The sequence below is a fragment of the Mustela lutreola genome, chromosome 2 (assembly GCF_030435805.1).
Source record: "Mustela lutreola isolate mMusLut2 chromosome 2, mMusLut2.pri, whole genome shotgun sequence".
Classification (NCBI taxonomy): Eukaryota; Metazoa; Chordata; class Mammalia; order Carnivora; family Mustelidae; genus Mustela; species Mustela lutreola.
The window spans coordinates 70,728,836-70,744,122 of record NC_081291.1 but is presented as its reverse complement, the minus strand read 5'-3'; the positions used below and the strand labels follow the sequence as shown (position 1 = coordinate 70,744,122).

General features: G+C 46.6%; 1 protein-coding gene across 1 annotated transcript in view; it reads right to left on the bottom strand.

Annotated features, from left to right (window-relative positions):
* Nucleotides 1-15,287, bottom strand: part of TRIM71 (tripartite motif containing 71) — a 69,451-nt gene that overhangs the window by 19,610 nt on the left and 34,554 nt on the right. The window contains exon 2 of the mRNA XM_059162188.1: nucleotides 1,565-1,732. Within this exon, the coding sequence (XP_059018171.1) occupies nucleotides 1,565-1,732 (168 nt within the window). The remainder of the gene's footprint in view (nucleotides 1-1,564; nucleotides 1,733-15,287) is intronic.

Here is a 15,287-nt window from a genome sequence, read left to right as displayed (position 1 = left end):
TTCAGAAAGACTACCTCAGTATCATGTGTAGAATATGGTAACTGGGGGCACCTGGGTGGCTCAGTGGGTTAAGCCTCTGCCTCCAGCTCAAGTCATGATCTCAGGGTCCTGAGATCAAGTCCTGCCTCAGGCTCTCCACTCAGCAGGGAGCCTGCTTCCCACCCACCCACCCAACCCCCCGCCTGCCTCTAAGCCTACGTGTGATCTCTTCTGTCAAATAAATAAATAAATAAATTTTTAAAAATGATTAAATATAATCTTTTTTTTATTATTTTTATTTATTTTTTTTAAAGATTTTATTTATTTATTTGTCAGAGAGAGAGAGAGTGAGAGCGAGCACAGGCAGACAGAGTGGAAGGCAGAGGCAGAGGGAGAAGCAGGCTCCCTGCGGAGCAAGGAGCCCGATGCGGGACTCGATCCCAGGACGCTGGGATCATGACCTGAGCCGAAGGCAGCTGCTTAACCAACTGAGCCACCCAGGCGTCCCTAAATATAATCTTTTTAAAAGAATATGGTAACTGGGGTGCCTGGGTGGCTCAGTGGGTTAAGCCTCTACCTTCGGCTCAGGTCATGATCTCAGGGTCCTGGGATTGAGTCCCGCATCGGGCTCTCTGCTCAGCAGGGAGTCTGTTTCCCTCTCTCTCTCTGCCTGCCTCTCGTCTACTTGTGATTTCTCTCTGTCAAATAAATAAATAAAATCTTTAAAAAAAAAAAAAAAGAATATGGTAACTGTTGAGAAACTTAATAAAATCTACACCATCCTTCTGCTCCTTCTTTAGAGCATGTGATCAATTTTTCACCATTTCTCAAAAAAGGGGGATCTTATTTTTTAAACCATTCACTTATTCAAATACTCTAAGAATGTAATTAACAGTTTTCCATTCAATTTTTGCTCAACAATTAGCAATGTTTCCTGATTTTCAACCTTTATCCTACCAGATAAGGAAAACATCTCATGACTTTTTTCCCTTCTTAAAACCTTGTCACCTGGACCAAGAGAGGATTTTAAATCATTTCAGGCATGCCACCACTTGACTATAGAAGAGCTACTCTATGCCCCAAAGTTACACGTGTCCCTTCCTGACCCCAAAGGCACAAGGACTCAACAGAAGCAAAGGTCTCAGTTACCAGATGGGACTTCATTACTTAGGGAAGAGTTGGAGATAAACTTTTGCTGCTCCCTGAATTTTCACCGATAAATAAATCCATCTGAACAGCAGAGGTCCCCTGTCTGGAAAGCACTAAGGACCCAGTCTTTCCACAATGCCCACTTGGTATCTGGGCAAAGGGCTGGATGAAAAACAGGCAGATGACGTGGTGGGGGCCCAGCCAAGCGTCTGCCACAAACCCTTTGGCCACACCCCTCCCATTTTCCCCAACTCTCCACCTCCCCAAGGGATTACTCTGCAGGGGTGTCCCATGAATTCATTTGGGTCATTGTTCCATGGCCCCCACACACTGGAGCCTGCCCAATAATCTACAAATGCCATCTAAAAGGGAGCAGGAAAGGTTTTCTGTGCAAGAAAGAACAAGGGAAACCGGTGAAGGGTGGGGAAGAACTGACCTGGATTGCCTGGCGGCCCTGCTGCGCGTCGGCCAGCAGCTGGATGGTAAGTGCCCGTGAGTCCTGCAGCGCCTCCTGGAGGTAGATGAAGCTGTGGCCCCCATGCCGGCCCAACGTACACTCACGACAGATGGGCACCGAACAGGTGTCACAGTACAGATGCAGCACCTGCAGACCAGAGGGCATACAGCCATTAAGGAGAGATTCGGGACTAGCAGGAAGGGGCAGACCCTGGGTGCTCTGTGGATTCCAGACCCTCAGCGAACTCATTCCCAAATTCACAAGCACATACCCCTATAGGAAGAGGGAGCAGTGCAATCAATGTGAGCACAGCTTGCCCTCCCTTCCCACCTCCTTTGGGCCAAAATCAAGGAAAAAAACAGCCAATACCGTCTGTCCACTCCAGTTTCAATTAGAAGTGTAACTGAGACACTCCAAAGGCAAAGATGAAATAAAACAATCCTCCTGCCTAAGAAATTTTCCCAGTATCTCAGATTAATTCTCCAGGAAAGCTCTAAGATTGTGTTTCCTTGGTCTGAGACTGGGGGCCCAAATGAAAAACCTTCCAGAAAAATCTGTCTTGCCACCCCAGCCTCTGGGTTGGCAAGAAACACGGCCGGGAGCCAGAATTAACCACACTTACACCACAGCTTGCTGCTACTCTCCCCATCAAGGAGACTAGCGCAAAGTGCAAAGCACGGTTCTCCCAGACACTCAAGCAAGCCACAGGCTTCAGCTTCTGGAGCGAAGGCAGATAGTGGTAAGGTCAGCCAGCTTCTTGTCTTTCTTCTTCCTGCCAAGTTGTTCCAAGGAGCCGACCCTGCCAGGCAGCCCATGCTGACAGAATTGCTTTATGCGATGTTCTGTATTTCCCTGGGGCCCAGCATGCGGGGAGGGGAGAAGGTTTGGCTCGACCTCCACCTGCTGATAAATGAGGAGCTCTCAAAAGCAAAAGCTCCTTGGCGCAGAAACTGGGCCAGTCTAGCTGTATCCCTCCACAGAGTGGAGCACTCAGCACCACTCTCTGAATGTTTACAGGATTGCTTTCAAAGAAGAACAGTGCTTAAATTTGCCACTGGTACACCTGGGGGTGAGGGAAAGCCAGCCAACATGCAACAGGCAGGAAAGTGGTGTCCGAGGGGCTGCCTTCCCATACACAATACGCTTAATCCCCAGATGAAGACAAGGGGTCATGACGTCACAGGGCCACACAGCAAGCAGGGGCAGAACAGGGAAGCCTATGCGAGCCTTCTGAAGAGCTGGTTCCAAGACAAACCGGACACCCACTCTTAAGAGCACTAAGCTTCTTATTAGGTATCCTGGAGTCCAGGGTATGAGACTTGTGGCAAGGTGGTTCTGTGGAACAGAACAGGTGCTCACCCTGGCCCAGAAGCAGCACAGTGTTACAGGACTCGGAGTGGGGAGGGACAGCTGCAATGTTCCCATCAGAAAGACCCAACAGAAAGGTGCCTGGCCAGGAATGAGAATGCTGCTTCTCTTCTCTTCAGGTTATTTGAGAGCACGTGCTATGGTGGGAGGGTGGGGGAAATCTCAAGCAGACCCCCCACTGAGTGCAGAGCTCTGATGGGGTGAGATCATGACCAAGCAGACAATGACCTAGGCGCCCCCCCCTTTCAGGTTATATTATTAACTAACCAACACGTTGGCACATAATATGTCCACTAGGAGACGAGCTCAGTCCACTCAGGATTCAGAGTTAAAAGGGAGGTGAGGGATTTCGCATGGGTTATGCTTGCTTCTCTAGAAAATTGTGGATTCAGAAATAGGGAAAAGATTTGGGATATTATGTTCCTATTTCTAGGAAATGGTTCTGATATGACGGGTTTTCTGGGCTCCACATTTTAAGAGGGAAATAGGATCAGGTTTGTGACAGGAGTAGGACCCCTTGTCTAGTCCAGTACTTCCCTAGCAGCCTCGGGAGACTGAAAGCTGGTGACAGTAATTTGCCTTCAAGACCAATCATGTTTGGGGACACACAGAGAGAGAGGATCTCAAGCACTCAGCGTGGAACCTGACGCAGGGCTCAATCCCATGACATAAGCTAAAGACACTTAACCCACTAAGTCACCCAGGCACCCCAAGACCAATTGCTTTTTTTAAGAACAGGTTCACCATTTAACGTTCATCTAATCTTTCTAATCTGAAAAAGCTAAAATTCTCAAGCTAACCTTAAATACTAATCAAAACATGCTGATCTGGATAAAACTGAACGTATTCCTGGACACTCCCTTTACAATGTGGTGCTCCTGTTTCAACACTCAGCCCCATGCCTTCCCTTTGCTCCCTCCATTTGTCAGGGCACAAAGGCATCAATCTCAAAGCTCTGGGGAGGTGCGAAAACCTCCCATGGGCAGGTTTCTTTTAAATCAGAATGGAACATGTCTCCAAACCTTCTGTCCTCTGCCCCTGCCAAACAGCTAAGCCATCTCCTCTTGTCTCTGTGTGGAATGAGTGGAGTCCTCTTGCTTTCTTTCATCTGTGCAAAAGTAACAGCTCTCAAGTGTACAGTGAGTGGCGAAGGGCCTGAGGCTCTCAGCCTGAGCCTGGCACCATCTGCCCATGGGGAAATCTATGCAGTCATGGGACTGGGCTTGTCTTGTATGTGAGACACAGAGGTCTGGCCAGGTGCCTCAGGAGACCACCTCCATCCCTGAAATCCCAGGAACTCAACACCACAAACCAAAAGTCTCTGAAATAATTCTGGGCCAAGAAGGAAGCCAGGCACCAGCTATGTGACTGGGAGGAACCAAGGAGATTTTTCTGGGTTTTAGGTTTTTACAGTCCAGAGCCTGGATGATGATGTGCGTAGGCGGTATCCTGCAAATGGTAGGTTTTAAAGTATTCTGCAGAGGAAGTAGCCAGAAAAGAAATCCTGGTCAGAATGTGTGGCAGCAGGGTGCCCCAAGCCCGTGGCACTGGGCCCCTCCAGATAGATACCTCTCAAGTGGGCAGTGGGGTCTCTGGATGCAGTCTTGCCTGGCATCATTTCACAGGACTGATGCAACTCTAAATGCCTAGAGCACACTGTGATTTTGGAGGTGCCAGTGCTCTGCAGTTCCAGGAGGACTGTAGGGACACCACACTGGTTAACAGTAAAAAGCTATGGGTGAGTAAACAGCATAGCACCAGTGGTGTTTATAATTAATAAACTATTGACTTTTAGGGAGCGCCTGGGTAGTTCAGTGGATTAGGCCGCTGCCTTTGGCTTGGGTCATGATCTCGGGATCCTGGGACTGAGCCCCATATCCGGCTCTCTGCTCAGCGGGGAGCCTGCTTCCCCCTTTCTCTCTGCCTGACTCTCTGCCTGCTTGTGATCTCTCTGTCAAATAAATAAATAAAATCTTTTTAAATAAATAAATAAACTATTGGCTTTAAAAGAGGGGCGCCTGGGTGGCTCAGGAGGTTAAAACCTCTGCTTTTGGCTTGGGTCATGATCCCAAGGTCCTGGGATAGAGCCCCATATCGGGCGCTCTGTTCAGCGGGGAGCCTGCTTCCGCCTCTCTCTCTGCCTACCTGTGATCTCTGTCAAATAAATAAAATCTTAAAAAAACAAAACAGGGCGCCTGGGTGGCTCAGTGGGTTAAAGCCTCTGCCTTCGGCTCGGGTCATGATCTCGGGGTCCTGGGATCGAGCCCCGCATTGGGCTCTGCTCAGCGGCGAGCCTGCTTCCTCCTCTCTCTCTGCCTGCCTCTTTGCCTTCTTGTGATCTCTCTCTCTGTCAAATAAATAAATAAAATCTTAAAAACAACCAGTGTCCAGAAACTGAAAATATGGTCAATTTTTATAAACCATCTAGCTAAACTTGGGCATAAAACTCTGGGAAGATTTCATTTCCATTTGGAAGCTCCCTATCTCCTCTACCTGAAATTTCTAAGGACAGAAACCAACAGTTTTGGAGCTTGTGAAAACAGGGGCCATAGGTAAGGGTACACATGGGTGCAATTCTCTCTGTAATAGCTGGAAGATTGTTTTAAAAGAATAAACTGGAACCCATGTCTTCCAAAGGGCTAGAAACGTGGCAGAGGCCATGAACTGTGGCTCCGGAAAGGGGGGGAGGGGTAGGAGTGCTCCTCTGGCAGCAGGAATTCCAGCGCCTGGACCTGCCTGTTTGGGGCTTCCCGGGCAGAAGCAAGACCCGCCCCCTCCAACGCCCCTCCCCCCTTGCCTGGCGACAATCTGGCTGCCCCAGCTGAATGGAGCAGGCTTGACCTCTGACCTTGCAAGTGACCACCCTCTTCCCTGCCCCCAGCTCCCAGAACACCCCACCCACTGCCTTCCTCTCCCATAATTTCTAAAATACCAGGCACAGACAAAGACCTAGGAATGTGGGCCCAGCAGGAGAGGAAAGAGGGAGGGTAAAGAAAAAATAAATAAAAATACCAAGTTGGCAAGTTGACCTTAGCCAGTGCTTAAATAAAGTGCTCTGTTAGTGAACAAGACTGTGTATGCGTTCCTGGAATCTACTTTTTATACTACCTGTGATCCAACAAGGAACGAACACACACACATACCCAGGGGACTCCTATATGAGAGAGCACACCATGCATCCTGAAAGAATGAGCCTCCAGTTTTAAATAGAACTATCCACATCACTGAAGAATGTCAACTGAAAGGACAGAGAGACTCCTCGTCATCAAGATGCCCTGATGGAAAACCTTTAACGTGTTTGAGGTCCCTTCAAACAACCGAGGACATTTGGCCTCCCACAAACTCAGGCCTGGACAAAAGGAGGTCACTAGCCACGCAGGAGGGTTTCTAAGCTTTCCACTATAGAAACAAAGTGGAGGATGGCGGGTGACAACCAAAAGTCTTACCTGTGTCTGCCACCCTGAATGCTCTCTATTAAAAGAAACCCAAATCACTAAACCAAGTAAAAGGAGTACAGTCCAGCCAGGACTAGGTCTATAAAATCACATCAAAACCAGGTTTTACTTGATTTAGGGAAAATATACAGAATGCCAGTGCTCCAAAACCATAGTCCAAATCAAAGGAATAAGTTCCTCCTGCCATCAATGGCCACATGCTGCTCCAGAGCGGTGACCTGGGGGCCGGAAAGGGGTAAGAAAGGAATCTGTACCTGGGCATACACAATTACTACCAGTTCCAGTCGGATCTGAGCTGAGGACATGTTAAGGGAGAGGGAGGGGCGAGATGTGCTGAAGCATTAAAAAAAATTTTAGGGGGCACCTGGGTGGCTCAGTGGGTTAAAGCCTCTGCCTTCAGCTCAGGTCATGATCCCAGGGTTCTCGCATCGGGCTCTCTGCTCAGCAGGGAGCCTGCTTCCTCCTCTCTCTCTCTGCCTGCTTCTCTGCCTACTTGTGATCTCTCTCTCTGTCAAATAAATAAAATCTTTAAAAATTAAAAATTAAAAAAAATAATTAAAAAAAAATTTAGGAGGGTGCCTGGCTGGCTCAGTTGGTAGCATGTGATGATCTCAGAGTTCTGAGTTTGAGCTCCACAGCAGGTGTAAAGATTATTTAAAAATAAAAACTTTATATAAAAAAAAACTAGGGAACATATATGCATTTTTATGCAAAATGAATTAAGTGTAATAGTTTTTAAAAATCTCCCATTTCTCAACTCAATGTTTCTACTTTTTAACAAAACCATCTAAAAATACGTCACATTCTATATTCTGAATTTTCTTCAAGACACAAATACAAGTACGTTATTATACCAGCCTTTTTGCAGTTAACTGTATTAACTTGGAGAGTGTTCTGGATCAAGCCGCCCATGGATATACCACAAACTTACTTATTAGTAACTGCTGATAAAATTTTAAAGCCATTTCCTTATTTTTAAAAAATCTCAAGCAATGTTGTATTGCATTATCCTTGTTCTTTATACACCTCCATTTCTTTCCATTTGGCAATATATACAATTGCTACCATCACCTGGTGAGAGAAGAAAAATACACTTGGTAAGGGTGGGTAGTAAGGATTCTCAAACTTTAAGTCTGGTCAACCTCCACCGAAATAAAAAAGAAGGTTGTCAAGCACCAGTTTCTTTGTTCCGGACAGGACAAAACGCACACAAAAAGCCAGCAGGGGGAAACCAGATGAGATGGTCAATGTTGAAACTGGGAGTGAAGGTCCACTTCTGCTTGGCTGGAAGGCTTCAGTGGACACGGAGACTGAAAAGAAGCCCAGAGGAGGTGCAATAAAGCCAGCCTTGGGTTTGGTATCCTCAGTGGCTGCTAAGAAGATTGTCCCAAATGCAGAGGCAGGGGTGGCGCAGCAGCTAGTTGGGGGTGTCTCTAGTGGTGGATGGTGGAAGGTGTCCAGAATAAAAGTAACACTTATTAGTCCCAGAGGGTATTGTTCAAACATCCAGTGACACACACTTTGAGGTCCCATACAAATCCACGACGCCCTTTCTGGAGTTCCAAAATCCAACAGGCTCTGGAAACCGAAAGAGTTTACTTAAGCTATTTGGCAGCAAAACCCAAACAAATATGAAAATGACTTATGACTTTTACCTACACCACTGAGTGTGAGCGTTTAAGCACATGATTGGAGAAAGGCTAATACTCGTTATTTTGTGGTGCTGTTCCTTAATATATATGTATATGCACAATATTAACTTTCTAAACTAAGAAATCCTTACATGTCGAGGCACATCTGACCGCAGGGTTAGGGTAAAAGATCTGGGCTGCCTATTTGGCCAGCTAGCTGAATCAGATTCATTCCCAAGCTAAATTAAGTCAAGACTACCTGGTGGTGGAGTGGGGTGTCCAAGTGCTTTGCCCCAGCCAAACCAGGGCCAGAGCAGCCTACTCAGCTCCAGACCAAATGTTTAGGCTCGATGGACATGGCAAACTTGAAAAAGAAGGGTTGAAAACAGAGAGAAAACACTGTCAAGCTCTAAGCTCTAACAGCTTCAGACTCAATGCAGCAGCTGGTACCAACAGAGTTTCTGGACCACTCCCAAAGCCATATCAATGTTCCCTTCCGTATTTATTTTTTTAAGCAATCTCTATCCCAATGTGGGGCTAAACTCACACCCCCTTCCCCAGAGTCACACGTTCCTTGGACTGAGGCGGCCAGGGGCCACGTCCCTCCCCTTTTAGGAGGAAATTTCACACCTTCAATGAACACTGTTCCCTCTCTTTCCAACACCAACTACCACCTTAGCAGTACCCCAACTCACAAGGCGTAGTCAAACTCTTTAAAATTTTTTAAAAATTTTAAATTTAAATTTTAAATTTAAATTTAAAATTTAAAATTTAAATTTTAAAAATTTAAAAATAAAGAAAAGCTCCTTTCCCTCCCTATCATCTGTTTTCCTGCTATGGGACCAGTCCCAAAGCCCTAGAGTTAGGCACATGGATCCCCAATGTTATGTTCTAGCAACCCTGCCATGTTCCGGTATCTCAGGGACCTCATACTCACTGTTCCTTCTCCCTGGAAGGACCCTGCCTGAGCACACAAGCTTTCGATACGGATATACACAAAACCAGATCACTACCTTTTAAAAACTAAAAACCTTTTTATAGGCACAGATAATTAGATGAGTAAACTGTTTCCAAACTGAATGAATTTGGCTGAGCTTACTTGCAGATTTGATAAAAAAAAGAAATAACCCAATTTATAGTCCCAGAATGTCAGAGTTACTAAAAAGTATCAAAGTGAGCTCATCCTGGGAGAAAACCCCTCTAGCACTGCTTTTTAAAGATGAAACCCCAGAGAACAATGATATCCTGGGAACCACAGCATACAAGGCCTTCCGGTTTTGCCAGAGTCACAGACAAAACAGGTTCATAAATTCTTCTTACCATAGCCATCTCCTTTTGTTTAAAGCCGAGGGTACATGGGACTCCTGGGTGGCTCAGTTGGTTAAGCATCTGCCTTCTGCTCAGGTCATGATCCCAGGGTCCTCGGATCAAATCCCACATTGGGCTCCCTGCTCAGGGGGGAGCCGGCTTCTCCCCCTGCCTGCCACTCCCCCTGCTTGTGCTCTCTGACAAATAAAATCTCAAATAAATAAATAAATAAAATCATAAATTGGTTAATTAATTAATTAATTAATTAAAGCTAGCTAGCTAGCTAGCTAGCTGAGGTATATATAGCAGTAGACCTGACTCCTTAAAGGGCCTGTCAGAGACAAAAAAGGATGACACAGTGGAAGTTGTTTTTCTGGGCTGGAAAACCCCCCAGGTGAGCTCTAAGGGGAGGAGGGTTGGGTTAGAAAAGAGGCATGTGATGGGCATTTGGAGCAGGAAAACCGACATGCAGAAGAACAGCAGCTCCTCCCACACTGGGCTACAGTTTGCAGTTCTCAGAGCCTTTGTGAAGTCACAAGAAGACACAATTTAATTTTTTTGCTTCTTTTAGAAAATATGTATATTTATTTAAATAATCTCTCCTGGGGCGCCTGGGTGGCTCAGTGGGTTAAAGCATCTGTCTTCCTTTGGCTCAGGTTAGGATCCCAGGTCCTGGGATTGAGGAGCCCCACATAGGGCTCCTCCGCTCAGCAAGAAGCCCGCTTCCTCCTCTCTCTCTCTGCCTGCCTCTCTGCCTACTTGTGATCTGCCAAATAAATAAATATCTTTGAAATTGATTAATAAATTAATCAATCCCCACCCCCCCCATGAGTGCCTGGCTCAAACTCATGACACCTGAGTCAAGAATCACATGATCTTCGGAGCCAGCCGGACATCCCTAATTTTTTAAAGTATTAATCATGAGGTCACTAAACACTATGTGTGAGACACTATACATGGCACCTCTGGGGGTGCGGAGTGGGGAAGGCAGCCAAGCCTCTGTTCATCCCATTTCTCCTCCCTGGAAGAGTCTCCCTGTAGCAGCTCTATCCTTCTTAGTCCAGACAGAAAGTCAGGCTCTGCCCCCAGCGACAATGAGGGCAGGACATTTATGCCCTCCTAGAGCCTGCCTCCATCCTGCTTCCTCCCAGCCTAGAAACAACTGCTGATAAACTCATTCTCCAGAGTCTGCCCCTGGGGAACCCAACCTGGGAGAGCTCCCAGGCTTCCTGGACTATTTATTCATTTGTCTCCTGGTCAAAGACTCTGGTTTTCAGGCAGAGCCCTGTTATCTTTGCCCGCCCATGCAGCCTAAGGCACATTCCTGGTTTATCACACCCACCAAGACCCACAGGGTTTACTGACCACTGCCTGGAGCTTCTCCCACACTTTCTGAAGGTCTTAAGAAGGGCAATCAAGGAGTATCTTCTTGATGCTGGCAAGTGACACATCTATGCTCAGGGGTTCCCCCAACAGATCAAGTTACATTACATGAAACTAAGTGGCATTTTGAAACATGCCAGATGTGTGGGGCTCCTCGATGGCTCTGTTGGTTAAACAACTGCCTTTGACTCCGGTCATGATCCCAGGGTCTATGTCAGGCTCCCTGCTCAGTGGGGAGCCTGCTTCTCCCTCCCTCTGCACCTTTTTCATGCTCGTGCTCTCTCTCTCCGTTAAGTAAATAAAATCTTAAAAAAGAGAGAGAGAGAGAGAACAAGTGAAAATTGCCCCCGCCCCAGGGAGGTCAGGGAGGTAAGGGACGGGCAGAGGGAGAGAGAGAGAGAGAGAATCTGTGAGCAGTCTGACAAACCCAGAGATCATGTGCTGAGCTAAAATCAAAGAGTTGGACGCTTACCTGAGAGCCACCCAGGCATTCCCACAATTGTGTTTTTGGATTACTGCCTACCAAACATAGTTTTAACAAACTTTTTTTTTTTTTTTTAAAGATTTTACTTATTTGACAGTAGGCAGAGAGGCTGCCAGAGAGAGAGGAGGAAGCAAGTTCCCCACTGAGCAGAGAGCCTGATGCGGGGCTTTAACCCACTAAGCCACCCAGGCGCCCCGAGTTTTAATAAACTTAAATAAAACTGGAGTATTTAAAAATTCTTCCAGGTCAAAAACAGAAATAAAACTTCGGTACCAAGAGAGAAACAAATCATAGTATATCTACACGTTTTTTTCAGATTCAAGCATTTGAAAAGATTATGCTTGCCAGGGAAAAGCCAAAATCAAAAAAGATTATACTATTAAAGGGCGCCTGGGGCTCAGTGGGTTCAAGCCTCTGCCTTTGGCTCAGGTCATGATCCCAGGGTCCTGGGATAGAGCCCCATATCAGGCTCACTGCTCAGGGGGAGCCTGCTTCCTCCTCTCTCTGCCTCCTCTCTGCCTACTTGTGATCTCTGTCTGCCAAATAAATAAATAAAATCTTTAAAAAAAAAAAGGAGGGGGGCACACTTGTGATGAGCACAGGTGATGTATACAAGTGCTGAATCACTATACTGCACACCTGAACCTAACACCGTACGTTAACTAACGGGAATTACAATTAAAACTTAAATTAAAAAATTTTAAAAACCACACATTTTTAAAAAAGGGACAAACTAGGTATTAAGAAAGGGTGGTACAGAGAATTTCAGTTATCTTCTAATAAGTTATAAACTGTTCAAATGTATTTCTAAAACTTCAATAAAATCAGAACTGTGGAGGGACGCCTGGGTGGCTCAGTTGGTTAGGCAGCTGCCTTCGGCTCAGGTCATGATCCCAGCGTCCTGGGATCGAGTCCCACATTGGGCTCCTTGCTCCGCAGGGAGCCTGCTTCTCCCTCTGACTCTGCCTTCCACTCTGTCTGCCTGTGCTCGCTCTCGCTCTGACAAATTAATAAATAAAATCTTTAAAAAAAAAGAAAGGAAAAAAAAATCAGAACTGTGGAAAAAATAAAAACATACTGCATAATTACACCCCCCCCCTCCAAATCCCAAGTAAGTGAGGGAGAAAAATCCTCCCACTGACAACCTGGTGTCCATGAGTGGGGTCTAGAGCCTAGACTCAAGTGGTGCAGCGCTCTTCATAACTACAGACCTAAAAAATACTCGTGGAGCCCATGTGGGGCTCCAAAGGCCCCACATAATTTACTTGTAAGAGGTTATTATCATTCTTCCCACAATCTTCCCATTAGGTATTATTTTTCCTTTGCCTTCCACTGTAAGTATTATCTTAAGTTCTATCTCACGAGAGGCAAGAAGAGTTGGACTAACTCCCCAGAGGTTTTGAAAAAAATAAGAACTCTGAGCCCGATTTACAGTCCCACGGGCAGCCAGCGGTCATACAAAGCCTTATGGGATCCTCAGTGTCCCAGCCGCAGCCCCAGCTTGCATCCGACCTCTGATGGACTGATGAGTGGCCCATGCAGCTTCTAGCAGCAAATAAGAGAGCTGTTCCAACGCGGAGTTCACTGCCCATGTGAATTATGGATGTTTAGACCAGACAAGAAAAAATAGATTTTGACATAGATGCACAGCTTTCCTGTTGCCGACAAGGTCACAACACACAGAGTTTTAATCTGGACCAAAGTAGGTGGTGCTTAATATAATGGCCAGACTCTGTAGGTGGCCATGTAACTCAGCCCTCACCTCTTGAACAGTGGGCAACATTGTGCACCTGAAACCTTTTCACTCCCTGGAAGCAAAAGGGGTTTCAATTGCCTCAGTGGCTGAGATCACGTGGACAGGAGAATTTTAAGTAAACACACTCATCACCTGGGGGAAACTGTCCCAGGGAGGTAAAGAGAAATAAAGACTGAGGTAACAACCAAAAAGAAAAAAGGGGGAGGGGGCTAAACATTACTAGCCATATTTTCTCCTTCCAATACAACAAAAAATTTTTCTTTTCTCTCCCCATTCTAGCAAGTTTTGTATTTGCGTAGGCTGGACTCCTAAGTTAATTACTCTGCCCTGAGTAAGAAAGGTCCAACTCTGGCCTTCCTGATGGTCCAAGGTTACAGGGTCACATTCATGGACAATTTTAAGTTCCTTAACTAAGAGATGCCTCCAAATCAAGAGGTTAACCAAGTATTTAATTGCTGCAGAAATTTTGTTTTGATCTGGACTTGTCTGTCAGGTATTATCTAAACTGGGCAAGAAACAGGGGCTCCAGGGTGGCTCAATCTGTTGACGGCCTCTTGGTTTTGGCTCAGGTTATGACCTGGAGAGCATGGCTCAAGCCCTGTGAGTGGTGTTTCTGAGGTCCACATTCCAGAAGGGGCTCAAGACAGCTCTCTAGTGCAATGGGGTGGGGGAAGGCCCTGGTCGTATCAAGAAATGGATGTCCTTTTTAAGCCCTCTTCATGTTAACATTTGTTAGGCTATTAATTTTTAAGGTTTTATTTATTTATTTGACACAGAAAGAGAGAGAGAGAGAGAGATCACAAGTAGGTAGAAAGGCAGGGAGAGGGCGGAGAGAAGCAGACTCCCTGCTGAGCAGAGAGCCCAAATCAGGGCTGGATCCCAGGACCCTGAGATCATGACCTGAGCTGAAGGCAGAGGCTTTAACCCACTGAGCCACCCAGGTGCCCCGTGTTAGGCAATTAATTTAAGGCACCCACCCATTCCTTCTTTTCCAACCATAGGATACCTAGTCCCATGGACAAATGCCAATGGAGAACTAGTTAGCCAGAGTGAGGTCAAGCAAGGAAACCCAACTTTAAAGAGCCTCCTGCCACCCAGGCTGGGAGCCACCAGAAGAACAGGAGCCAGGGCTGACTCTGATCCCTTCAGTTTACTGGGCAGGTCTCCCCCTTGGAGTCCTATCAGTGACCTCTGGAGTCCTAGGTAGGGCACAAGTAGGGTAACGACAGGAAGCTATTCAAACAAGACACACAGACATTTCTGATTGAGACCATTAAAACCTCAAGGCCTTTAAATAAAAGAAGGGTATGGGGAATCGAAAACAAGCTCAGCCAAGGGTGAGACAAAGAGCCTAGGCAAACTAGCAGAAACTGGTCCAAGGGGAAAAAAAGAAAGCTGTATTCCGGTTTTTAGTGATGATGTGAAGACCGCCCGGCTGGTAGTGCTGGAACCTTAGGGACACATAGGGATAAACGTACCAGAGCAAGGAGAGAGTCAGCTGCCAAATCAGGAATGGTCACTGGGCCAACGAAGGCCAGAAATGGAGCCCCAGTCCCTTGGAATTCACCCCTCTTTCCCACAGGTGTGCAAAGCATTTAAAACATCAGTGCTCTTAAAGCAGCACTGATTACCACGGGACTTGGCAAGGACGAAGCAGAGCGCACACGCGATAATCAAGGCATCACACCTAGGCCAGCAGGATTCTGAGCAAGGAAAGGCCAACCAACTAGTTCTAAGATAAAATCCGAAAAAAGATCAAGGTGTGGGGACACTGCAGGTGACCACGGGAGTCAAGCTCCGTGTTAGAAGCCTATACAATGTTTTTTTTCCTCCGATGAACTCCTTTCTCATGTCTCAAATGTGGAACTTTCTCAGAAATCCCACTAAATGAAGCTTGTGGGGGTGGGCAGCTCTCAAACAGCACCCATGTGAAGCTAGCAGAACCTGCGGGCAGCATGCCAACACTGGCTCAATGAGCAGTGCATCACGAGCCCCAACCTCCTGCCTTTGACAGAAGAGTGCGGGACAGACCCTCCTGACCACCGCACTACCCAAGCATATATGCAAGGATACACTCTTGAGCTCATAGGAGACCTAGAATGGGGAAATCTTCAAGTCTGGACTAACAGCAAGGGGCTATCAATTACCTAATCTAAAGTTTCAGGAAGAAAATAAGGGAAAAGAATGGCCCTTCAGGGGCGCCTGGGTGGCTCAGTGGGTTAAGCCGCTGCCTTTGGCTCAGGTCATGATCTCAGGGTCCTGGGATCGAGTCCCACATCGGGCTCTCTGCTCAGCAGGGAGCCTGCTTCCCCCTCTC